We start from the raw sequence: 24,847 nt of genomic DNA, 5'->3' as shown, positions 1-24,847 counted from the left end.
CTCTGCTTGCAGAACCTGGTGCGGTGGTGTGACTCATCTCCCTGTAAGAATGGAGGCTCATGTTGGCAGCAGGGCTCCTCGTACACCTGTCAGTGTCAGACGGGATGGACCGGCCTCTACTGTGACGTCCCCAGTGTCTCCTGCGAGGTGGCTGCCAAACAGCAAGGTGAACATTAAGCACACAGAGTAAAAACAATTCAAATTATACAGTGCCTTCAGAAAATATTAATTTCCCCTGACTTTTTTGTTGTTGTTGTGTTAGACAGAATTTTAAATTGATTAAATTAAGATTGTTGGTTACTGGCCTAGACACAATACTCACAAATCTGTAAGGTCCCTCAGATTCAACCACAAAGAGCAGGAAGGTTTTCCAATGCCTCGCAAGAAACAGTACCTATTGGTAGATGGGTTAAAAAAAAGAAAAAATAAAGCAGACACTAAATATACCTTTGAGCATGGTGAAGATATGAATTACACTTTGGATGGTGTATCAATTACACCCAGTTACGACAAATATATAGGCGTCATTCCTAACTCAGTTGCCAGAGTGGAAGGAAACTGCTCAGGCATTTTAACTTGAGACCAATGGTAACTTTAAAACAGAGTTTAATTGCTGCGATAGGAGAAAACTGAGGATGGATCAACAACATTGTAGTTACTCCACAATACTAACCCAATTGACAGAGTGAAAAGAAGGAAGCCTGTACAGAATACAAATATTCCAAAACATGCATCCTGTTTTTGCAACAAGGCACTAAGGTAATACTGCAACAATATGTATGTGTGTGTGTGTGTGTGTGTGTGTGTGTGTGTGTGTGTGTGTGTGCCTTGCGAAAGTATTCGGCCCCCTTGAACTTTGCGACCTTTTGCAACATTTCAGGCTTCAAACATAAAGATATAAAACTGTATTTTTTTGTGAAGAATCAACAAGAAGTGGGACACAATCATGAAGTGGAACGACATTTATTGGATATTTCAAACTTTTTTAACAAATCAAAAACTGAAAAATTGGGCGTGCAAAATTATTCAGCCCCCTTAAGTTAATACTTTGTAGCGCCACCTTTTTCTGCGATTACAGCTGTAAGTCGCTTGGGGTATGTCTCTATCAGTTTTGCACATCGAGAGACTGACATTTTTTCCCATTCCTCCTTGCAAAACAGCTCGAGCTCAGTGAGGTTGGATGGAGAGCATTTGTGAACAGCAGTTTTCAGTTCTTTCCACAGATTCTCGATTGGATTCAGGTCTGGACTTTGACTTGGCCATTCTAACACCTGGATATGTTTATTTTTGAACCATTCCATTGTAGATTTTGCTTTATGTTTTGGATCATTGTCTTTTTTGAAGACAAATCTCCGTCCCAGTCTCAGGTCTTTTGCAGACTCCATCAGGTTTTCTTCCAGAATGGTCCTGTATTTGGCTCCCCAAATTTTCCCATCAATTTTAACCATCTTCCCTGTCCCTGCTGAAGAAAATCAGGCCCAAACCATGATGCTGCCACCACCATGTTTGACAGTGGGGATGGTGTGTTCAGGGTGATGAGCTGTGTTGCTTTTACGCCAAACATAACGTTTTGCATTGTTGCCAAAAAGTTCAATTTTGGTTTCATCTGACCAGAGCACCTTCTTCCACATGTTTGGTGTGTCTCCCAGGTGGCTTGTGGTAAACTTTAAACGACACTTTTTATGGATGTCTTTAAGAAATGGCTTTCTTCTTGCCACTCTTCCATAAAGGCCAGATTTGTCCAATATACGACTGATTGTTGTCCTATGGACAGAGTCTCCCACCTCAGCTGTAGATCTCTGCAGTTCATCCAGAGTGATCATGGGCCTCTTGGCTGCATCTCTGATCAGTCTTCTCCTTGTATGAGCTGAAAGTTTAGAGGGACGGCCAGGTCTTGGTAGATTTGCAGTGGTCTGATACTCCTTCCATTTCAATATTATCGCTTGCACAGTGCTCCTTGGGATGTTTAAAGCTTGGGAAATATTTTTGTATCCAAATCCGGCTTTAAACTTCTTCACAACAGTATCTCGGACCTGCCTGGTGTGTTCCTTGTTCTTCATGATGCTTTCTGCGCTTTTAACAGACCTCTGAGACTATCACAGTGCAGGTGCATTTATACGGAGACTTGATTACACACAGGTGGATTGTATTTATCATCATTAGTCATTTAGGTCAACATTGGATCATTCAGAGATCCTCACTGAACTTCTGGAGAGAGTTTGCTGCACTGAAAGTAAAGGGGCTGAATAATTTTGCACGCCCAATTTTTCAGTTTTTGATTTGTTAAGAAAGTTTGAAATATCCAATAAATGTCGTTCCACTTCATGATTGTGTCCCACTTGTTGTTGATTCTTCACAAAAAAATACAGTTTTATATCTTTATGTTTGAAGCCTGAAATGTGGCAAAAGGTTGCAAAGTTCAAGGGGGCCGAATACTTTCGCAAGGCACTGTATATATGTATATAAAATATATATATATATATATATATATATATATATATATATACTTTTTTATTCACACAACAAAATGTGGAATAGGTCAAGGAGTATGAATACTTTCTGAAGACATTTGTAACTATTAGACCGTTAATTTAGGCGAGACAGAGCACAAATTGTTCTGAGCACACACTGTATGACCATCTCTAGGCCAAGCAGACAAAGATCCAATTTTGCATGTAAAATTTACCAATACAGGATGGTTAGGGGATGGTAAGAGCATGTTTGTGTGTGTTTTTGTATGCTGTGTGAGTGTATATATGTTACTGTATAGCTAATATCCCCCCCCCACCCCCTCTCTTGTCTGAAGGTGTGGAGGTGGCTCACCTGTGTCGTAACTCGGGCCAGTGTCTGGATGCTGGCAACACCCACTACTGCCGCTGCCAGGCGGGCTACATGGGCAGCTACTGCCAGGAACAGGTGGACGAGTGCTCCCCCAACCCTTGCCAGAACGGTGCCACCTGCACAGACTACCTGGGAGGGTACAGTTGTGAGGTATATATGCTCTAGCTAGCACATCTGAATCAACACAAACATAAATTATTATTCATTTGTTATCATTAATTTATACAGTTAAATGCCCACTCCGTAATTCCATGCACAACAAAAACGACAGCTCCGCCACTTGGTGTGCTACAGTATAATCTCTCTTTCTATCAAGGGTGGTAGGGTGTCAAAATTCAAGATAAAACCGTTATTATTTCATCCTTCCACAAGATATACAGTTGAAGTCGGAAGTTTACATACACTTAGATTGGAGTCATTAAAACGTGTTTTAAAACGTCTTGTTAACAAACTATAGTTTGGCAAGTCGGTTAGGACATCTACTTTCTGCATGACACAAGTCATTTTTCCAACAACTGTTTACAGAATTCACTGTATCACAATTCCAGTGGGTCGGAAGTTTACATACACTAAGTTGAACGTGCCTTTAAACAGCTTGGAAAATTCCAGAAAATTATGTCATGGCTTTACAAGCTTCTGGCTAATTGACATTATTTTAGTTAATTGGAGGTGGACCTGTGGATGTATTTCAAGGCCTACCTTCAAACTCAGTGCTTCTTTGCTTGACATCATGGGAAAATCTAAATAAATCAGCCAAGACCTCAGAAAAAAAATTGTAGACCTCCACAAGTCTGGTTCATTCTTGAGGGCAATTTCCAAACGCCTGAAGGTACCACGTTCATCTGTACAAACAATAGCACGCAAGAATAAACACCATGGGACCACACAGCCGTCATACCGTTCAGGCAGGAGACGCATTCTGTCTCCTTGAGATGAATGTACTTTGGTGCAAAAATTGCAAATCAATCCCTGAACAACCGCAAAGGATCTTGTGAAGATGCTGGAGGAAACTGGTACAAAAGTATATATATCCACTGTAAAACGAGTCCTATATCGACATAACCTGAAAGGCCCCTCAGCAAAGAAGAAGCCACTGCTCCAAAACCACCATAAAAAAAGCCAGACTACGGTTTGCAACTGCACATGGGGACAACGATCGTACTTTTTGGAGAAATGTCCTCTGTTCTGATGAAACAAAAATAGTAACAACTGTTTGGCCATCGTTATGTTTGGAGGAAAAAAGGGGAGGCTTGCAAGCCAAAGAACACCATCCCAACCGTGAAGCACGGAGGTGGCAACATCATGTTGTGGGGGTGCTTAGCTGCAGGAAGGATTGGTGCACTTCACAAAATAGAGGTCATCATGAGAAAGGAAAATGATGTGGATATATATATTGAAGCAACATCTCAAGACATCAGTCAGGAAGTTAAAGCTTGGTTGCAAATGCGTCTTCCAAATGGACAATGAGCCCAAGCATACTTCCAAAATTGTGGCAAAATGGTTTAAGGACAACAAAGTCAAGGTATTGGAGTGGCCATCACAAAGCCCTGACCTCAATCCTATAGAAAATGTGTGGGCAGAATTGAAAAATCTTGTGTTAACAAGGAGGCCTACAAACCTGACTCAGTTACACCAGCTCTGTCAGGAGGAATGGGCCAAAATTCACACAACTTATTGTGGAAGGCTACCTGAAACATTTGACCCAAGTTAAACAATTTAAAGGCAGTGCTACCAAATACTAATTGAATGTATGTAAACCTCTGACCCACTGGGAATGTGATGAAAGAAATAAAAACTGAAATAAATCATTCTCTTTAGTATTATTCTGACATTTGACATTCTTAAAATAAAGTGGTGATCCTAACTGACCTAAAACAGGGACTTTTTACTAGGATTAAATATCAGGAATTGTTAAAAAAAATGGAGTTTAAATGTATTTTGTTAAGGTGTATGTAAACTTCCGACTTCAACTGTTGTCCCAACACAAATCTAGGGTTGCTAGAGACGCGACCCAGTCGTTCAGTCTTTTTGTTCTGTATCTTTGGACGTGGCCCAGTCGTTCGTTCTAAATGTTCCATTGCCATACTGGCTGGCAGCGTTCTTATCCCTTATTTGCTAACTAGCCAACTACGGCTAATTTACAGTCACGTCAGAAGTGCAGCCAGAATAACAGCAAAGTAGCTGCATTTGCGTTTGTTTAAGCTGTTTTCTATTGACATTTATTTGGATACATCCATAACAATGAGCTAATGAGGCATGATTTCGCCTGACATAGAAAATGTGATCATTTGTCAGGACACTATTGTTCAGAGGAGCTAGCCAACAACAAAGCTACAGTAATATAATCACTTCAAACTGAAGCTGGAAAGACTGCAAATTACTTTTTTCAATATATATATTTTTGTATATATCCATAAAAATGATGCCAGCTGATTCCAGATTTTGAATGGCTGAGAAACGCTGTCTTCCTGTCTGTTTCGTCCTGACCCCCGACATGTTCATTACTATGGGACAGCAGGAGATTGAATTTCAATATTGAAACAGTGTTGCAAATGTTGGAGAGATAGATAGCAATGTTTATACAAATATCTGCTGTTGAAAGCAAAATGTTGGTTTAAAAGAAATGTGTGATAATGTCTAGATGCTTTTTATAGTGGATATCAAGTTTATAAATTGCCTGGCTGGGCTGATGAGACAAGCATTTTAACGTCATAGATTTAGCAAGTGGTAATTTGTGGAACAGACACCGGCTGAAATAGGGTTTTAATCAATCAGCATTCAAGATTAGAACCACCCGTTGTATAATATCAAGTGTATGGACCAGGGTCTCCGTTGAGTAGGGTTGCAAAATTCTGGAAACTTTCAATAAATTCCCAGATTATCCAGAAATCCAGGTTGGAAATCCGGAATCCTCCAACCACGCACGATTTTGGGAAAATCTGGGAATTTATTGAAAGTTTCCAAAATTTTGCAACCCTACTCAAGGGAGACCTGGTCCATACACTTGATATTAGAACAGTGTGAAAGTAGAGCAATGCTGGGTATCTTGAATCGTGTTTAAGATAGTACTTAATTTCTCTGGTATTTGAATGGTTTTGGTCCGGTTTGTCTCTGTCAGTGTCTTCCTGGGTACCACGGGGTGAACTGCTCCAAGGAGATCAACGAATGTCTGTCTCAGCCCTGTCAGCATGGGGGCACCTGCATCGACCTCATAAACACCTACAAATGCTCCTGTCCCAGAGGAACACAAGGTACACATTAGCACACACACACACACACCAGGCATCTCATAAAAATCTCTATGAAGCTTTCATCCGTCTACAGTCTACCACTGAAAAACAAGCACAGAACAGTGAGTAGCAGCATATTAGTCATGTAGAACCATGCAGTAGTAGTGGAGCTCTATGCTAAATTACATAGAATTAGATGTAATCATGTTCTTCCGTATTTCCTGCTTATTCCCTCCTGATTCCGGGAGTCCTCCAACCTGGATTTCAAGATAATCTGGAAATGTCTTGAAAGTTTCCAGAATTGTGCAACCCTACTCAAGGAAAACCTGGTCCATACACTTGATATTATACAAATGGTGGGTCTAATCCTGAATGCTAATCCTCAACCCACCCTTTCCCCAGGCATTCACTGTGAGATCAACCTGGATGACTGCAACCCCTCGACAGACCCTCTGACCAATGAGCCCAAGTGTTTCAACAAGGGTCAGTGTGTGGACAGAGTGGGGGGCTACCACTGCATGTGCCCCGCTGGCTACGTAGGGGAGCGCTGCGAGGGTGACGTCAACGAGTGCCTGTCGGACCCCTGCGACCTGCGAGGCTCCTACAACTGTGTCCAGCTCACCAACAGCTACCGCTGCGAGTGTCGCACTGGATACACAGGTACTGACCATACCCTACGCAACTCAAATAAATGTGATTATTCTGTGTTTATGACCGATTGACACAACAATGCAAAAAACACATTGTCCACACATTTGTAATGTACATAAATAACACACATCGTTCTCCCTCTCTCTTCTCTTCTCAACTCCAGGCCAGCGCTGTGACAAGGTGTTTGATGGCTGTAAGGGGAGACCATGTAGGAACGGAGGAATGTGTGCAGTGGCCAGTAACAACCCCGACGGATTCATCTGCAAATGCCCACCGGTGAGCACATTTACATTTTAGTCATTTAACAGACAATCTCATCCAGAGCAGTAGTGGGTGCTTACATTTTTGTACTGGTCCCCGTGGAAATCAAACCTACAACCCTGGCATTGCAAGCGCCTTGCTCTACCAACTGAGCCACACTCCACTGACCAGACAACAAACTGTGGACCTCACCCTGGCCATAATGGCAACATGTTCCCCATATAGAGAAAAGGGAATAGGGTGACATTTGGACAGCCCCTAGTTCCCTATGTATTTATAGCCACAATCTCATTAAGCATCATTATTTATGTGTTTGATTCACTTTCAGTCTCTTTTTTGTATATCTTTGTGGAAAGGGAGCGGTTTGGCAATGCAAAGTAAATGTGTGTACCAACAGACTGTTTTAAGGTACAACCTCATCTCACCGATCTCTGTCTATCCAGGGTTACACAGGCTCCTCCTGCGAATACGACTCACGCTTCTGTGGTAGCCTCAACTGCAGAAATGGTGGCACCTGTGTCTCTGGCCACCTGAGCCCTCGTTGCTTGTGCCCCACAGCTTTTACCGGCCCTGAGTGCCAGACTCCCACGAACAGCCCCTGCAATGTCAACCACTGCTACAACGGGGGCACTTGCCAGAGAACCCCCGATGCACCCTTCTTCCACTGCAGCTGCCCGAACAACTTCAATGGCCTGCTCTGCCACATCCTTGATTACTCCTTTCCCGGTGGGTTCGGCCGGGACATCACACCACCACCCGAGGTAGAGGTGAGCTGCGAGATCCCGCAGTGCGACGAGTGGGCGGGCAACCACATCTGTGACTCGCTGTGCAACAACCACGCCTGCGGCTGGGACGGTGGCGACTGCTCGCTCAACTTCGATGACCCATGGCAGAACTGCTCGGCAGCTCTGCAGTGCTGGCGGTACTTCAATGATGGGAAGTGTGACGAGCAGTGCAAAAGCCCTGGGTGTCTCTACGACGGCTTCGACTGCCAGGGACAAGAGGGACAGTGCAAGTGAGTCTCAGTCCGGCTCGAATTCCTATATCGTGTGTTCCATCTCAACCTCTCACTATCTCACTATGCGCAGTCTCAAACCTGTTTCACTCTCAGATGATTATTAAAACATATTAAACCATGTAAGAAGGATGATATGTTGTGTTTGTAAGAATAATGAACATTGTCTACTTCCAACTCCTTACAAGTCTACCTATGCAAGTAATCTTTTCTAACCTACCTAGTTTTCTATCTACATGGCGACCTCATCCAAGTCCTCTGTCTTTAGTTAACTTAAGTGCTAATCCTAATATTGACCATGTTAATCTCCCCAGCCCGCTGTATGACCAGTACTGTAAGGACCACTACGCGGACGGCCACTGCGACCAGGGTTGTAACAACGCAGAGTGCGAGTGGGACGGCCTGGACTGCGCCAACAACATGCCCGAGAAGCTAGCTGATGGCCACCTGGTCCTTGTGGTCCACATCCCCCCCGAGCAGCTAAAAAATGGTTTGTCCACGTTCCTCCGTGAGCTCAGCAGCGTTTTGCACACCAACGTGGTGTTCCGGCGCGACGCAAACGGAGAGCCCATGGTGTTCCCCTACTATGGCAGCGAGCAGGAGCTGGCCAAGCACAACGTGAAGCGTTCCACCGACAGCTGGCCTGACTGGGCGGTCGTGCCGGCCAACATGCTCGGTCAGATGAAGGAGAGCGTGGGGTCCATGGTGAACCTGCCCCGCCAGCGCCGAGAATTGGACCTCATGCAGGTCAAAGGGTAGGTACACACACTTGTTCATTTTGTTATACATTGATTGCTCAGTCACACGCATTCAATGATGCACACACGAATGCACCCACAGTCGCTCGCTCACTCACTCGCTCACTCACTCGCTCACTCACTCAGACATTACTTGTTGAGTCTTTCCAAAGAATTTTCCTTAGATTAGATATTTGAGAGGAGAGTCAGAAGTTGACCTGATTGGTCAAGTGAATCCTTTCCTTTCCTTCCCTATTATTGGTTGAATTAACTCTCCCCTTCTCTGATAGGTCGGTGGTATACCTGGAGATTGATAACCGCCAGTGCTACCAGCAGTCCACGGAATGCTTCCAGAGCGCCACCGACGTCGCCGCGTTCCTGGGAGCGCTGGCCTCCAGCGGGAACCTCAATGTTCCTTACATCGAGGCAGTCACCAGTAAGAACCAACATACAGTCTCTCAAGCTGAAATACTCTCCATTAAAAAATGTCTCTCCTTCATAAAATATGACTATGAAATTATGAAAATAGGCTAATAACTACTTTAATGCTTGTGATTTAGATGATGATGGTGACTTTATATGTATCCATTAGGAAAAATGTGTGTCATACAGCATGCCAATATACAGATATTCACAGACCGACGTAGAGCACATACAGTTGAAGTCGGAAGTTTACATACAACTTTGCCAAATACATTTTAAACACAGTTTTTCACAATTCCTGACATTTAATCATAGTAAAAATCCCCTGTCTTAGTGTTAGTATCACCACTTTATTTTAAGAATGTGAATTGTCAGAATAATAGTAGAGTGATTTATTTGAGCTTTTATTTATTTCATCACATTCCCAGTGGTCAGAAGTTTACATACACTCAATTAGTATTTGGTAGCATTGCCTTTATATTGTTTAACTTGGGTCAAACGTTTCGGGAAGCCTTCCGCAAGCTACCCACAATAAGTTGGGTGAATTTTGGCCCATTCCTCCTGACAGAGCTGGTGTAACTGAGTCAGGTTTGTAGGCCTCCTTGCTCGCACACGCTTTTTCAGATCTGCCCACACATTTTCTATAGGATTGAGGTCAGGGCTTTGTGATGGCCACTCCAATTGACCTTGACTTTGTTGTCCTTAAGCCATTTTGCCACAACTTTGGAAGTATGCTTGGGGTCATTGTCCATTTGGAAGACCCATTTGCGACCAAGCTTTTACTTCATGACTGATGTCTTGAGATGTTGCTTCAATATATCCACATCATTTTCCTTTCTCATGACGCCATCTATTTTGTGAAGTGTACCAGTCCCTCCTGCAGCAAAGCACCCCCACAACATGATGCTACCACCACCGTGCTTCACAGTTGGGATGGTGTTCTTCGGCTTGCAAGCCTCCCCCTCCAAACATAATGATGGTCATTATGGCCAAACAGTTCTATTTTTGTTTCATCAGACCCGAGGACATTTCTCCAAAAAGTACGATCTTTGTCCCCATGTGCAGTTGCAAACCGTAGTCTGTCTTTTTTTATGGCGGTTTTGAAGCAGTGGCTTCTTCCTTGCTGAGCGGCCTTTCAGGTTATGTCAATATATAGGACTCGTTTTACTGTGAAATATAGATTATTTTGTACCTGTTTCCTCCAGCATTTTCACAAGGTCCTTTGCTGTTGTTCTGGGATTGATTTGCACTTTTCCCACCAAAGTATGTTCATCTCTAGGAGACAGAACGCATCTCCTTCCTGAGCGGTATGTTGGCTGCGTGCTTCCATGGTGTTTATACTTGCGTAATATTGTTTGTACAGATGAACATGGTACCTTCAGGCATTTGGAAATTGCTCCCAAGGATGAACCAGACTTGTGGAGGTCAACAACAAAAAATTCTGAGGACTTGGCTATTTTTCTTTGATTTTCCCATGATGTCAAGCAAAGAGGCCCTGAGTTTGAAGGTAGGCTTTGAAATACATCCACAGGTACACCTCCAATTGACTCAAATGATGTCAATTAGCCTATCAGAAGCTTCTGAAGCCATGACATCATTTTCTGGAATTTTCCAAGCTGTTTAAAGGCACAGTCAACTTAGTGTATGTAAACTTCTGACCCACTGGAATTGTGATACAGTGAAATAATCTCTGGAAACAATTGTTTAAAAAATGACTTGTGTCATGCACAAAGTAGATGTCCTAACCCACTTGCCAAAACTATAGTTTGTTAACAAGAAATTTGTGGATTGGTTGAAAAACAAGTTTTAATGACTCCGACCTAAGTGTAAACTTCCGACTTCAACTGTAAGAATTACATACATGGTACAACAGTTGTCCCCATTCTGACATGCTGTACTCTCCCTGCCCCTCTCTCCCAGGTGTGCAGCCCACCCCTGCATCCTCTGAGCTATACCCAATGTACGTGGTGTTCCTGGGGCTGGCTGTACTGGGCTTCATCTGCCTGGGGGTGCTGGTATCACGTAAACGCCGACGGGAGCACGGACAGCTCTGGTTCCCTGAGGGCTTCAAAGTTTCTGAGCCCAGCAAGAAGAAACGCAGAGAGCCAGTAGGAGAGGACTCTGTGGGACTCAAGTATGTGCGTGCGTGCGTGCGTGTGTGTGTTTTCATGTGTGGCTATCTAACTTGTCTTTTCTACGTCCATCAGGCCACTGAAGAACATTTTGGACATTTCTCTGATGGACGACAGCCAGAATGGATTGTGGGGAGAGGAGGAGCCAGACTCGAGACGCTTTAGGGTAAGAGAGCATCTGAAACCTACACAGACCATGTACTACCACTAAATGTATAAAATTGTGTACACATCTGGAAATTGTTGAATTAATGTTAAATACATAAACACATAATTGCCTTTGCCTACATAATGTGTATTGTGTGGTCACAGAGATTGTGTTGCCCTGTATTCGTGTTTTTAAAATATTTTGTACGATAGTTGGTTGACCATGTTTGTCTCTGTGTTAGTTTGAGGAGCAGGCCGTGTTGAACCTAGATGACCGCACTGACCACAGACAGTGGACCCAGCAACACCTGGACGCGGCTGACCTGCGGATCCCTTCCATCGCCCCCACGCCTCCCCAGGGAGAGATCGAGAATGACTGCATGGACGTCAATGTCCGAGGCCCAGGTGTGTGAGGATCTCCCTCTGCTCTTTTTTATCTCTATATACAGTACCAGTCAAAAGTTTGGACACATCTACTCATTCCAGGGTTTTTCTTAATTTTTACTATATAATAATAGTGAAAACATTCTCTCACCCAGTTTTATGGGGTAGTCACCTGGAATGCATTTCAATTAACAGGTGTGTCTTGTTAAAAGTACATTTTGGGAAATTCTTTCCTTAATGCGTTTGAGCCAATCAGTTGGGTTGTGACAAGGTAGGAGTGGAATACAGCAGATAGCTCTATTTGGTTAAATACCAAGTCCATATTATGGCAAGAACAGCTCAAATAAGCAAAGAGAAATGACAGTCCGTCATTACTTTAAGACAGGAAGGTCAGTAAATCCGGAAATTGTCAAGAACTTTTAAAGTTTCTTCAATTTCAGTTGCAAAATCCATCAAGCGCTATGAAAACTGGCTCTCATGAGGACCGGCATAGGAAAGGAAAACCCAGAGTTACCTCTGCTGCAGAGGATAAGTTCACCGGAGTGACCAGCTTTAGAAATTGCAGCCCAAATAAATGCTTCACAGAGTTCAAGTAACAGACACATCTCAACATCAACTGTTTAGAGGGGACTGCGTCAATCAGGCCTTCATGGTTGAATTGCTGCAAAGAAACACTACTAAAGGACATCAATAAGAAAAAGAGACTTGCTTGGGCCAAGAAACACGATCAATGGACATTAGACCTGTGGAAATCTGTCCTTTGGTCTAGAGTCCAAATTTGAGATATTTGGTTCCAACCGCCGTGTCTTTGTGAGCCACAGAGTAGGTGAACAGATGATCTCTCCACATGTGTAGTTCCCACCGTGAAGCATGGAGGAGGAGGTGTGATGGTGTGGGGATGCTTTGCTGGTGACACTGTCAGTGATTTATTTAGAATTCAAGGCACACTTAACCAGCATGGCTACCACAGCATTCTGTAGCGAAATGCCATCCCATCTGGTTTGCGCTTAGTGGGACTATCATTTGTTTTTCAACAGGACAATGACCCAACACACCTCCAGCCTGTGTAAGGGCTATTTGACCATGGACCGTGATGGAGTGCTTCATCAGATGACCTGGCCTCCACAATCACCCAACCTCAACCCAATTGAGATGGTTTGGGATGAGTTGGACCGCAGAGTGAAGGAAGAGCAGCCAACACGTGCTCAGCATATGTGGGAACTCCTTCAATACTGTTGGAAAAGCATTCCAGGTTTCTGTCATCAAGGCAAAGGGTGGTTTCTTTGAAGAATCTCAAAATATAAATTAGATTTTGATTTGTTTAACACTTTTTTTGGTTACTACATGATTCCATGTGTTTTTTCAAAACCCTTGAATTAGTAGGTGTGTCCAAACTTTTGAATGGTACTGTATACATTCACTCCCTTTTCTCTCTTCTCTCTCTGTCTTTCAATTCAATTTATGGGATTTATTGGCATGGGAAACATATGTTTACATTGCCAAAGCAAGTGAAATAGATAATTAACAAAAGTGAAAGAAAAAATATTAACAGTAAACATTACACTTTCAAAAGTTCCAAAACAATAAAGACATTTAAAATGTCGTATTCTGAATATATACAGTGTTGTAATGATATGCAAATAGTTAAAGTACAAAAGGGAAAATAAATAAACATAAATATAGGTTGTATTTACAAAGGTGTTTGTTCTTCACTGGTTGTCCTTTTCTTGTGGCAACAGGTCACAAATCTTGCTGCTGTGATGGCACACTGTGGTATTTCAACCAATAGATATGGGAGTTTATCCAGTTGTATTCTTTGTGTGTCTGTGTAATCTGAGGGAAATTAACTCAGCAAAAAAAGAAACACCCCTTTTTCAGGACCCCGTCTTTCAAAGACAATTCGTAAAAATCCAAATAACTTCACAGATCTTCATTGTAAAGGGTTTAAACACTGTTTTCCATGCTTGCTCAATGAACCATAAACAATTAATGAACATGCACCTGTGGAGCAGTCGTTAAGACACTAACAACTTACAGACGGTAGGCAATTATGTTATGAAAACAGTTATGAAAACTTAGGACACTGAAGAGGCCTTTCCACTGACTGAAAAACACCAAAAGAAGATGCCCAGGGTCCCTGTTCATTTGCGTGACTTTGCCTTTATTTTGGTTTGTTTGTCAATTAGGGTGTGCAGGGTGAACACATGGTCTGTCGTACGGTAATTTGGTAAAATGCCAATTTGACATTTGCTCAGTACATTTGTTCAGTACATTTTTTGCTGAGGAAATGTACGAGTCTGCTGTTAATGATAATGCAGAGGATTTTCCCAAGGTTGCTGTTGATGCATATCCCACGGTAGTTTGTCTCCACTTTTGTGGATTGGGGTGATCAGTCCTGGTTCCGAATATTGTGGAATATGCCAGAGCTGAGGATGATGTTAAAGAGTTTAAGTATAGCCAATTGGAATTTGTGGTCTGTATATTTTATCATTTCATTTAGGATACCATCAACCCCACAGGCCTTTTGGGGTTGGAGGGTTTGTATATTTTTGTCCTGTAGTTCATTCAATGTAATTGGAGAATCCAGTGTAGTCTTTAATAGTTGATTCTAAGATTTTTATTTGATCATGTATATGTTTTTGCTGGCTGTTCCTTGTTATTGAGCCAAAAAGATTGGAGAAGTGGTTTATCCATACCTATCTGTTTTGGATAGATAACTCTTCGTGTTGTTGTTTGTTTTGGAGTTTTCCAATTTTCCCAGAAGTGGTTAGATTCTATGGATTCTTCAATTACATTGAGCTGATTTCTGACGTGGTGTTCCTTCTTTTTCCGTAGTGTATTTCTGTATCGTTTTAGTGATCCACCATAGTGAAGGCGTAGGCTCAGGTTTTCTGGGTCTCTATGTTTATGGTTAGACGACAGGTTTCTCAATTTCTTTCTTAGGTATTCTTCATCAAACTATTTGTCATTGCTGTTCATTTTCTTAGGTTGTCTGCTTGACATTTTTAGATTTGGTAGGGAAGCTGGGAGGTCAAATATACTGTTTAGGTTTGCTACTGCCAAGTATTCACCTTCATTATTACAGCGAAACATTTTGTCCAGGTTGTCTAGAAGGGATTGATTTTGTTATTGCCTAATTGTTTTTTTGGTAGATTTCTACACTATTTTCCTTCCGTCTATAGCATTCGTTAATATTATTCAGTTCCTTTGGCTTTGATGCCTCATGATTGGGCAAAGCTCTGTTCAAGGAGTGTGATTTTGCTGTGATCTGATAAAGGTGTCACTGGACTGACTGAACGCTCTGAGAGACTCTGGGTTGAGGTCAGTGATAAAGTAGTCTACAGTTCTACTGCCAAGAGATGAGCTATATATGTACCTACCATAAGAGTCCCATTGAAGCCTACCGTTGACTTTGTACTTACCCAGCGTCCGACAGAGCTGCAGGAGTTGTGACCCGTTTTTGTTGGTTATGTTGTCGCAGTTGTGCCAAGTGGGGCATGTGGGGGAGGGAATGCTGTCACCTCCAGGTAGGTGTTTGTCACCCTGTGTGCTGACAGTGTCAGGTTCTTGTCCAGTTCTGGCATTTAGGTCGCCACAGACTAGTACATGTCCCTGGGCCTGGAAATGGTTGATATCCCCCTCTTGGATGGAGTAGCTGGAGGACGTCTGATATGGGGGGCCTATATAGTGTCTCTGTCATACCCCCCTGTCACATGACTTGTTTAGAAGTAACATTAAAGATGTCCTCCAGTGATACAAAAAAAATGTAATCCTGTTAAAATGGGATATCCCACGTATAAATAAATTGAAAGTGCACACACTAAAGGGTAAATAAATATGTTATGAGAAAAATAATGTTTGTTAGACACAACTGCAAACTTCAAGGAGTAGGGCATTCAATGAGTTGGTCTGATGGGAATTTGTGATGATATTGGCCTCCCCCCTTGCTTGAGGAGCAATAACTAAAACAAAAGAGCAAAGGCTCACACCCCCATGCCCACCTATTGTTAAGTAAATCAGGTGTTAAGTGAGGTGAAAGGGAGACTGGAGTGCCACTCAGTATTTGCCCTTTGTCCTAATGTGTGTTTTTTCTCTCTATCTAATTCCCATCTCTCAGATGGTTTCACTCCTCTAATGATCGCATCATGCAGCGGAGGAGGCTTGGAGACGGGGAACAGTGAGGAGGAGGAGGACCCTTCGGCTGAGATCATCTCTGACTTCATCTACCAGGGTGCCAACCTGCACAACCAGACGGACCGCACAGGCGAGACCGCTCTTCACCTGGCCGCCCGCTACGCCCGTTCCGACGCCGCCAAGCGACTGCTGGAGTCCACCGCCGACGCCAATGTCCAGGACAACATGGGGCGCACTCCACTGCATGCCGCTGTCGCTGCAGACGCACAGGGAGTCTTCCAGGTACCAGAGTTCTCTATACTACTACAGTACTCTAGTAGTGCTACATACTTAGCATAGTGCTACTCTGAAATAGTAAATACATTCATTTTATATGCCACTTTTCATTTGTGGACTATCAAAATGCTTTTCTATAGCATGTGCAAAACGGTGCATTTTCGTGAATTGAAAATGCTATTATATACACGATGCCATATGTAGCATTCCCTATTACCAGTTAGGCATTTGGACTTTGCTCTCAGATTTAGCCTGTACTGTACATGTTCACTAAAGGTGTCTGTCTTTTCGTTCAGATTCTGATCCGGAACCGGGCAACTGATCTTGACGCCCGCATGCATGATGGAACAACTCCTCTGATCCTGGCTGCCCGATTGGCTGTGGAAGGCATGGTGGATGAGCTTATCAACTGCCATGCTGATGCCAACGCCATCGATGACTTTGGTAGGTTACAGGCTGACCACACTGTGACGCGAGCGTTGCAAAATAAATGTAGAAATCTATATTATTCAATTATTGCACCCACACTGCGCGCGCCAACGAACGTCTGCGTCGCCAAGGGCTAAAATAGAAGTCAGTTCTATTTGTGACGCAGATTGCGCTGCAAGTCCTGCCTCTCCCATCTCCTCATTGGTTTATAGAAGCAGGTACCCACGTGCCATCTCCGCATTGGTTATACCCACGTGGGTGACTGAAGATGAGGTCAGTGGCGGTAATGCACCTAATTTATGAAAGTTGCCAATCTCAATAGAAGGTCAAGAGAAGAAAAAGCCTGGAAGGATGAGAAATGACTAGAAACGATTCAGTTATGTGTGGAATAATTTGTGGAGTAGAGGACCTTGTGCGTTTCAGGTAAAATAACAACTCAATGTTTATATCCCAGGACAAATAGCTAACAACAGCAAGCTATCTAAATAGGACAAATTAGCTAGAAAGTGCAAGCTAGCTAGCTAAATTGCCATAAATGTTTGTTTTTCGACCTGTCCCCAAACTAATATAATTGGTTCAGAGTTTGTTTTAATATTTTAACCTGCGTGTCGTGATCGCGTTTGGTGGAATACACTTATGCACCATGGCGCACGCGCGCAGCCGGTTTGGGTTCCGTGTTACACTGAATTTACTTTGGTTCTGTTCACATCATATCTCCCACACAGTGTACTAAGGGAATGGGTGTAATTTGAGATTTGCCCTTAACCTCTAGTGACACCCCATCCCGTGAACGAGACCATTGTCATCATCTGACACTAATTAGCATAATGCAACGGACATAAATATTCCTAGAAAATGTTCCTATTCATGAAAATCACAAATGTCACAAATATATTGAGACACAGCTTAGCCTTTTGTTAATCACCCTGTCATCTCAGATTTTCAAAATATGCTTTACAGCCAAAGCTAGACAAGCATTTGTATAAGTTTATCGATAGCCTAGCATAGCATTTTGTCCAGCTAGCAGCAGGTAACTTGGTCACGGAAATCAGAAAAGCAATCATATTAAATAGTTTACCTTTGATGAGCTTCAGATGTTTTCACTCATGAGACTCCCAGTTAGATAGCAAATGTTCCTTTTTCCCAAAAATTGTATTTTTGTAGGCGAAATAGCTCCGTTTGTTCTTCACGTTTGGCTGAGAAATCGCCCGGAAATTGCAGTCCCGAAAACGGCGAAAAATATTCCAAATTAGCTCCATAATATCGACAGAAACATGGCAAACGTTGTTTATAATCAATCCTCAAGGTATTTTTCAAATATCTATTCAATAATATATCAACCCGGGACTGGTGGCTTCTTAGTAGGAGAGAGAGAAACAATGGCCGCATTTGTCCTTTACGCACCAAACACTATGAGAGACTTCAGCTGACCACTGACACAATGTTGACATTCAGGCTCATTTTTCAAAATAAAAGCCTGAAACTATGTATTGTGACGCTAGACACATTAGGGAAGCCATAGAAAAAGTAATCTGGTTGATAGCCCATTCACTGCTCAATAGGGACGCATAGGAACACAGAGTCTTCTAAATAAGAGTCCCTTCCTGTTTGGATTTTTCTCAGGCTTTTGCCTGCAACATCAGTTCTGTTATACTCACAGACAATATTTTTACAGTTTTGGAAACTTTAGAGTGTTTTCTATCCTAAGCTGTCAATTGTATGCATATTCTAGCATCTTGTCCTGACAAAATATCCTGTTTACTACTGGGACGTTATTTTTCCAAAAATGAAAATACTGCCCCCTAGTCACAAAAGGTCAACCGGCTGACCCATCTTCATGGACTATGGCCCTCATGGTCTAAGAATGTGCAGGTTATTTGCTTTTGCATTAAATGATCCATCCTTTTATTTATTTTAATTTCTTATCCAGGTAAATCTGCCCTTCATTGGGCTTCAGCTGTCAACAACGTGGATGCTGCCATGGTGTTGTTGAAGAATGGCGCCAACAAAGACATGCAGAACAATAAGGTGAAAAACATGGATAACACAAACATGGCTCTTACATATTACACTAGTTGACACACTAGTGAAACTACTATTTGCCAACTTGTGTAGTTATGTGTGTAATTGTTGTATGCTCAATGGTGTATTTTGAAATGTTGGAAAAAAATACTAAACGCTCATTTTGGTGCAATGCCATTCCAGTAAATGCCACCATTGTTCAAGGGATCAAAGAATAATCACAATCGAATGTAAAATAAAGTATTGTACAAAATTTTCTCACACACTGTTTGCTGTCTCTCTAGGAGGAAACTCCTCTCTTTCTGGCAGCCAGAGAGGGCAGTTATGAGACAGCCAAGGTACTGCTGGAGCACTTTGCCAACCGTGAGATCACCGACCACCTGGACCAGCTGCCCCGGGACATCGCCCAGGAGCGAATGCACCACGACATCATCCGTCTGCTCGATGAATACAACCTGGTGAGGAGCCCAGGGCTCCATAATGGGACCCTGAGCGCCACTAACCTGTCTCCTCCTCTGTGCTCCCCCAACGGATACCTGGGCAGCCTCAAGCCCACCGCCCCGGGCAAGAAGGTCCGCAAGCCAGGCTCTGGAGGGAAGGATGGTGGCAAAGATATGAGGATACGGAAGAAGAAGTCCCTGGACGGGAAGGGCAGTCTGCTGGACAGCTCAGCCGTTCTCTCGCCCGTCGACTCCCTGGAGTCGCCCCACGGGTACCTGTCCGACGTGGCGTCGCCACCAATGACATCGCCATTCCAGCAGTCTCCGCCCATGTCTTTCAACCACCTGCAAGGCAGTGGAGACAGCCACGTGGGTCAGATGGGCATGGGCAAGGGGCAGGACATGGGGCGTATGCCCTTTGACCCGAACCCTCCCCGCCTGTCCCACCTGCCTGTTTCCAGCCCCGGCAGCCAGGGAACCATCACTATGGCCATGGATGGAGCTGGGGGAAGAGGACAGTGTGATTGGCACTCCAGGATACACCCGGGTCTCGGGCAGCAGGGTGGCTTTAACCAAGGCCTTCCCATGTCCCACGGTATGATGGCTCCCCTCCGCGGGGTCCCCACTGCCACCCTGTCCCGGATCATGGGCTATCAGGGCCTGCAGACCAGCCATCTGGGCACGCCGCCCCACCTCATGCAGCAGATGCACTCCCGGCAGAACCCGCAGCTCCAGCACCAGAACTCCACCACGGCTGGCCAGGTCCTGAGCCAGAGTTTCCTGAGCAGCGAGCTGAGCGGCTCGGACCTGCAGCAGGGCAACGGGGTGGGTCGCTCGGTCCCCATCCACACCATCCTCCCCCAGGAGACCCAGATTCTCGGCACACAGTTCCTCACCCCACCCTCCCAGCACAGCTATTCCGGCCCAATAGACAACACACCCAATCACCAGCTGCAGGTGCCTGACCACCCCTTTCTAACTCCCTCCCCCGGATCCCCTGACCAATGGTCCAGCTCCTCTCCAAATTCCAATATGTCTGATTGGTCAGAGGGCATCTCCAGTCCTCCAATGAGTTTGCATTCTCAGATGGGACTTATCCCTAACCAGTTTAAGTAGAGTGGACAGAAGAACTCGTCAATATGAAAACAAAATAAAAAATACTTTTAAATGGACAATGGACAAGAACATCGGACCTGACTGAAGATTTTCCTTTTTTATTACCAATTTTTATACTAACGACAATAACTTTTTTTTTATTTATGTACTTTTTTTGACATGATGATATAAAGAAGATGCTTTTATATTTCTGCTTTTTTTAAATTGGAAGGGAACCTGGGCTATGTGTGCGGGGAGATTGGGGACAGGGCGTCAGGAAAGGAGTATGTCTATCTACCGTGACGCAGAGGCTACTGACTATGCGAACACTGGCTATTTATTGGTGTCTTATGTTGCTCTCATCACTGGATCGTGCACCAATTTTCACTGTTTTATTTTGGGAGTGCATTGTCATTATGATGTTTTGTATAATATATTTTTCAGGGGAATGTTTGTTGTAAAAGTTCCAGTATTAATTGATTAGATGTATAACCTCATCTTTTTTTAACTGAAGCAAGTTTGTTACTGAACTACAATCCATTAAGTCTTAACACTGAGGATGGATGATCGAACCTGTGTCTTAAAGTGTGACCAAAATGCCACCCCTTTCAGTTTAACGGTTGTTTGCGGTAAAAATTAGTTTGGGGGATTAGAATGGGACCAGATGAGTCCCACTGGGAAACTGTTTTAACTGAAAGTGCAACGGTAAGTTCATCCAGGACATGAGAGAACTTAAAGAAAAATTACATCTTACACATGCCTTATTCTACAATGGTGTGTCACTGTTATTTTGCTCCTTTGAAGGCAAAAATGTCATCTTTGGTGAGATTCCCAGTGAGTATCCTCTAAATCGAGGATGCTTTTTGTGTGTGTATGAGAGAAAGGAGGTAGTTCTTCTTGTGTGTTTGATGACATCACCTGTGCTTTGTGGGGAGCATGGTATAGGTGTCTGTTATGTCACATTTATAAACTAGATCAGAGAAGTGTTTTAAGAAATGTAATTCAATGGTCTATGGACATGCAATGTTTGCAAACAAAAAGTATTTCCTGTCATATCTTCTTGATTCAATAAAGGGCACTGTTAAGCTTGCAGTTATGGATTACATTTTATTATTTATTAACGGTTACATTCACGCAATAATGTGATTGACTAACCACAATAGATTAATATAACGGTTTTATTAGAACGTTACCGTAATAATCCTGTTTTACATGGACACATCTGAAATCAGGCTACCTGATGGGACTTTGATAAATGCAGGAAATCTCATTGTAGCCTATAGATATGAAATGTATTTTTTATTTTACCTTTACATTTTAGTCATTTAGCAGACACTCTTAAACAGAGTCACTTACAGTTAGTGCATTCATCTTAAGATAGCTAGGTGGGACAATCACATATCACAGTCATAGTAAGTACATTTTTCCTCAAAGTAGCTATCAGCTAAGTCAGAGCTAGTAAGGGGGAAATGGGTTGAAAAAAGAGAAATCAATACGACTACATGTCTGTGTGTCAGAAACAATAATGCAGTGCCAAGTTGAATCATAACCTTATGATGCACTGCATTATTGTTTCTGACACACAGAGACAAAGGACATACACAGTTTACTAGGTACTGTAACGGTTTTCTTGGTGAGAAGGAGAGTCGGACCAAAATGCGGCGTGTCTATTGCAATCCATGTTTAATGAAGTGACACACTAAACACAAACACTACCAAAACAATAAACTTAACGAAAACCGAAACAGCCTATACTTGTGTAACCTAACACAGAACAATGACATCAGGACACTAAGGACAATCACCCACGACAAACTCAAAGAATATGGCTGCCTAAATATGGTTCCCAATCAGAGACAACGATAAACACCTGCCTCTGATTGAGAACCACTTCAGACAGCCATAGACTTAGCTAGAACACCCCACTAGCTACAATCCCCATACATACACACCACATACAAAAACCCATGCCACACCCTGGCCTGACCAAATAAATAAAGATAAACACAAAATACTTTGACCAGGGTGTGACAGAACCCCCCCCCTAAGGTGCGGACTCCCGAACGCACCTCAAAACAATAGGGAGGGTCCGGGTGGGCGTCTGTCCATGGTGGCGGCTCCGGCGCGGGACGTGGACCCCACTCAATCAATGTCTTAGTCCCTTCTCCTCGCGTCCCTGGATAGTCCACCCTCGCCGCCGACCATGGCCTAGTAGTCCTCACCCAGAACCCCACTGGACTGAGGAGCAGATCGGGACTGAGGGGCAGCTCGGGACTGAGGCAGCTCGGAACTGAGGCAGCTCGGAACTGAGGGGAAGCTCAGGAGTGAGAGGAAGCTCAGGAGTGAGAGGAAGCTCAGGAGTGAGAGGAAGCTCAGGCAGGTTGATGAATCTACCAGATCCTGGCTGGCTGGCGGTTTCGGCAGATCCTGGCTGACTGGCAGATCTGGAAGAGTCTGGTCGACTGGCAGATCTGGAAGAGTCTGGTCGACTGGCAGATCTGGAAGAGTCTGGTCGACTGGCAGATCTGGAAGAGTCTGGTCGACTGGCAGATCTGGAAGAGTCTGGTCGACTGGCAGATCTGGAAGAGTCTGGTCGACTGGCAGATCTGGAAGAGTCTGGTCGACTGGCAGATCTGGAAGAGTCTGGTCGACTGGCAGATCTGGAAGAGTCTGGTCGACTGGCAGATCTGGAAGAGTCTGGTCGACTGGCAGATCTGGAAGAGTCTGGTCGACTGGCAGATCTGGAAGAGTCTGGTCGACTGGCAGATCTGGAAGAGTCTGGTCGACTGGCAGATCTGGAAGAGTCTGGTCGACTGGCAGATCTGGGAGAGTCTGGTCGACTGGCAGATCTGGGAGAGTCTGGTCGACTGGCAGATCTGTGAGAGTCTGGTCGACTGGCAGATCTGGGAGAGTCTGGTCGACTGGCAGCTCTGGCTGCTCCATGCTGACTGGCTGCTCCATGATGACTGGCAGCTCTGGCTGCTCCATGCTGACTGGCTGCTCCATGCTGACTGGCAGCTCTGGCTGCTCCATGCTGACTGGCTGCTCCATGCTGACTGGCAGCTCTGGCTGCTCCATGCTGACTGGCTGCTCTGGCTGCTCCATGCTGACTGGCTGCTCCATGCTGACTGGCTGCTCCATGCTGACTGGCGGCCCTGGCTGCTCCATGCTGACTGGCGGCCCTGGCTGCTCCATGCTGACTGGCGGCCCTGGCTGCTCCATGCTGACTGGCGGCCCTGGCTGCTCCATGCTAACTGGCAGCTCTGGCGGCTCCTTGCAGACTGGCAGCTCTGGCGGCATCCTGCAGACAGGCAGCTCTGGCGGCTCCTTGCAGACTGGCAGCTCTGGCGGCTCCTTGCAGACTGGCAGCTTTGGCGGCATCCTGCAGACAGGCAGCTCTGGCAGCTCCTTGCAGACTGGCAGCTCCTTGCAGACTGGCAGCTCTATGCAGACTGGCAGCTCTATGCAGACTGGCAGCTCCTTGCTAACTGGCAGCTCCTTGCTAACTGGCAGCTCTATGCTAACTGGCAGCTCTATGCTAACTGGCAGCTCTATGCTAACTGGCAGCTCTATGCTAACTGGCAGTTCTGAACAGGCGGGAGACTCCGGCAGCGCTGTAGAGAAGGAAGGCTCTAACAGCGCTAAACAGGCGGGAGACTCCGACAGCGCTGGAGAGGAGGAGGGCTCCGACAGCGCTGGACAGGCGAGGCGCACTGTAGGCCTGATGCGTGGTGCTGGCACTGGTGGTACTGGGCCGAGGACACGCACAGGAAGCCTGGTGCGGGGAGCTGCTACCGGAGGGCTGGGGTGAGGAGGTGGTACTGGGTAGATTAGACCGTGAAGGCGTACTGGAGATCTTGAGAGCGGTGCTGGCACAGGACGTGCAAGGCTAGGGAGGTGCACAGGAGGCCTGGTACGTGAGACTGGCACCATCTTCACCAGCCGACTAACACGCACCTCAGGACGAGTATGGAGCGCTGACCCAGGTGCCATCAAATCCCCGACACGCTCCGTCGGGCGAATTCCATGTTTAAAACACCAACACAGCAACTCCCTCATTTCTCTCTCCTCCAATTTCCCCATTAACTCCTTCACAGTCTCTGTTTCGCTCACCTCCAACACCGGCTCTGGTTCTGGTCTCCTCCTTGGCTCCTCACGATAAACAGGGAGAGTTGGCTCAGGTCTGGCTCCTGACTCTGCCACACTCTCCCTGAGCCCCCCCCCAATAAATTTTTGGGGCTGACTATGGGGCCTCCGTCCGCGCCGCCTTGCTTGCTTCGCAAACTCCATTCTCCTATATCCTTCCGCGCACTGCTCCATCGAATCCCAGGCGGGCTCCGGCACTCTCCCTGGGTCGACCGACCACCTGTCTATCTCCTCCCAAGAAGTATAGTCCATACTGTACTCCACTTTGGGCTGTTCCTGCCTGTTGACACGCTGCTTGGTCCCTTTGTGGTGGGTGATTCTGTAACGGTTTTCTTGGTGAGAAGGAGAGTCGGACCAAAATGCGGCGTGTCTATTGCAATCCATGTTTAATGAAGTGACACACTAAACACAAACACTACCAAAACAATAAACTTAACGAAAACCGAAACAGCCTATACTTGTGTAACCTAACACAGAACAATGA

The 24,847-nt window shown here is 44.8% G+C and overlaps 1 protein-coding gene across 3 annotated transcripts in view; it reads left to right on the top strand.

Annotated features, from left to right (window-relative positions):
* notch1 (notch 1) overlaps nt 1-21,307 on the top strand; it is a 73,477-nt gene extending 52,170 nt beyond the window's left edge. Inside the window, 15 exon segments of one of the 3 annotated variants that reach the window (NM_001135695.1) lie at nt 13-166; nt 2,807-2,991; nt 5,960-6,092; nt 6,474-6,731; nt 6,886-6,998; nt 7,427-7,998; nt 8,313-8,753; nt 9,026-9,171; nt 11,079-11,292; nt 11,366-11,456; nt 11,680-11,842; nt 15,939-16,237; nt 16,528-16,675; nt 18,591-18,688; nt 18,967-21,307. In NM_001135695.1, coding sequence (NP_001129167.1) covers nt 13-166; nt 2,807-2,991; nt 5,960-6,092; nt 6,474-6,731; nt 6,886-6,998; nt 7,427-7,998; nt 8,313-8,753; nt 9,026-9,171; nt 11,079-11,292; nt 11,366-11,456; nt 11,680-11,842; nt 15,939-16,237; nt 16,528-16,675; nt 18,591-18,688; nt 18,967-20,238 — 4,287 coding nt within the window. In that variant the 3' untranslated portion in view covers nt 20,239-21,307. 3 annotated transcript variants of the gene reach the window in all.
* Nucleotides 21,308-24,847: the final 3,540 nt, after the last annotated feature.

Source organism: Oncorhynchus mykiss, chromosome 5 (genome assembly GCF_013265735.2).
Source record: "Oncorhynchus mykiss isolate Arlee chromosome 5, USDA_OmykA_1.1, whole genome shotgun sequence".
Lineage (NCBI taxonomy): Eukaryota > Metazoa > Chordata > Actinopteri > Salmoniformes > Salmonidae > Oncorhynchus > Oncorhynchus mykiss.
The sequence above is the reverse complement of the archived record's forward strand: the minus strand, read 5'-3'. Positions and strand labels throughout refer to the sequence as shown.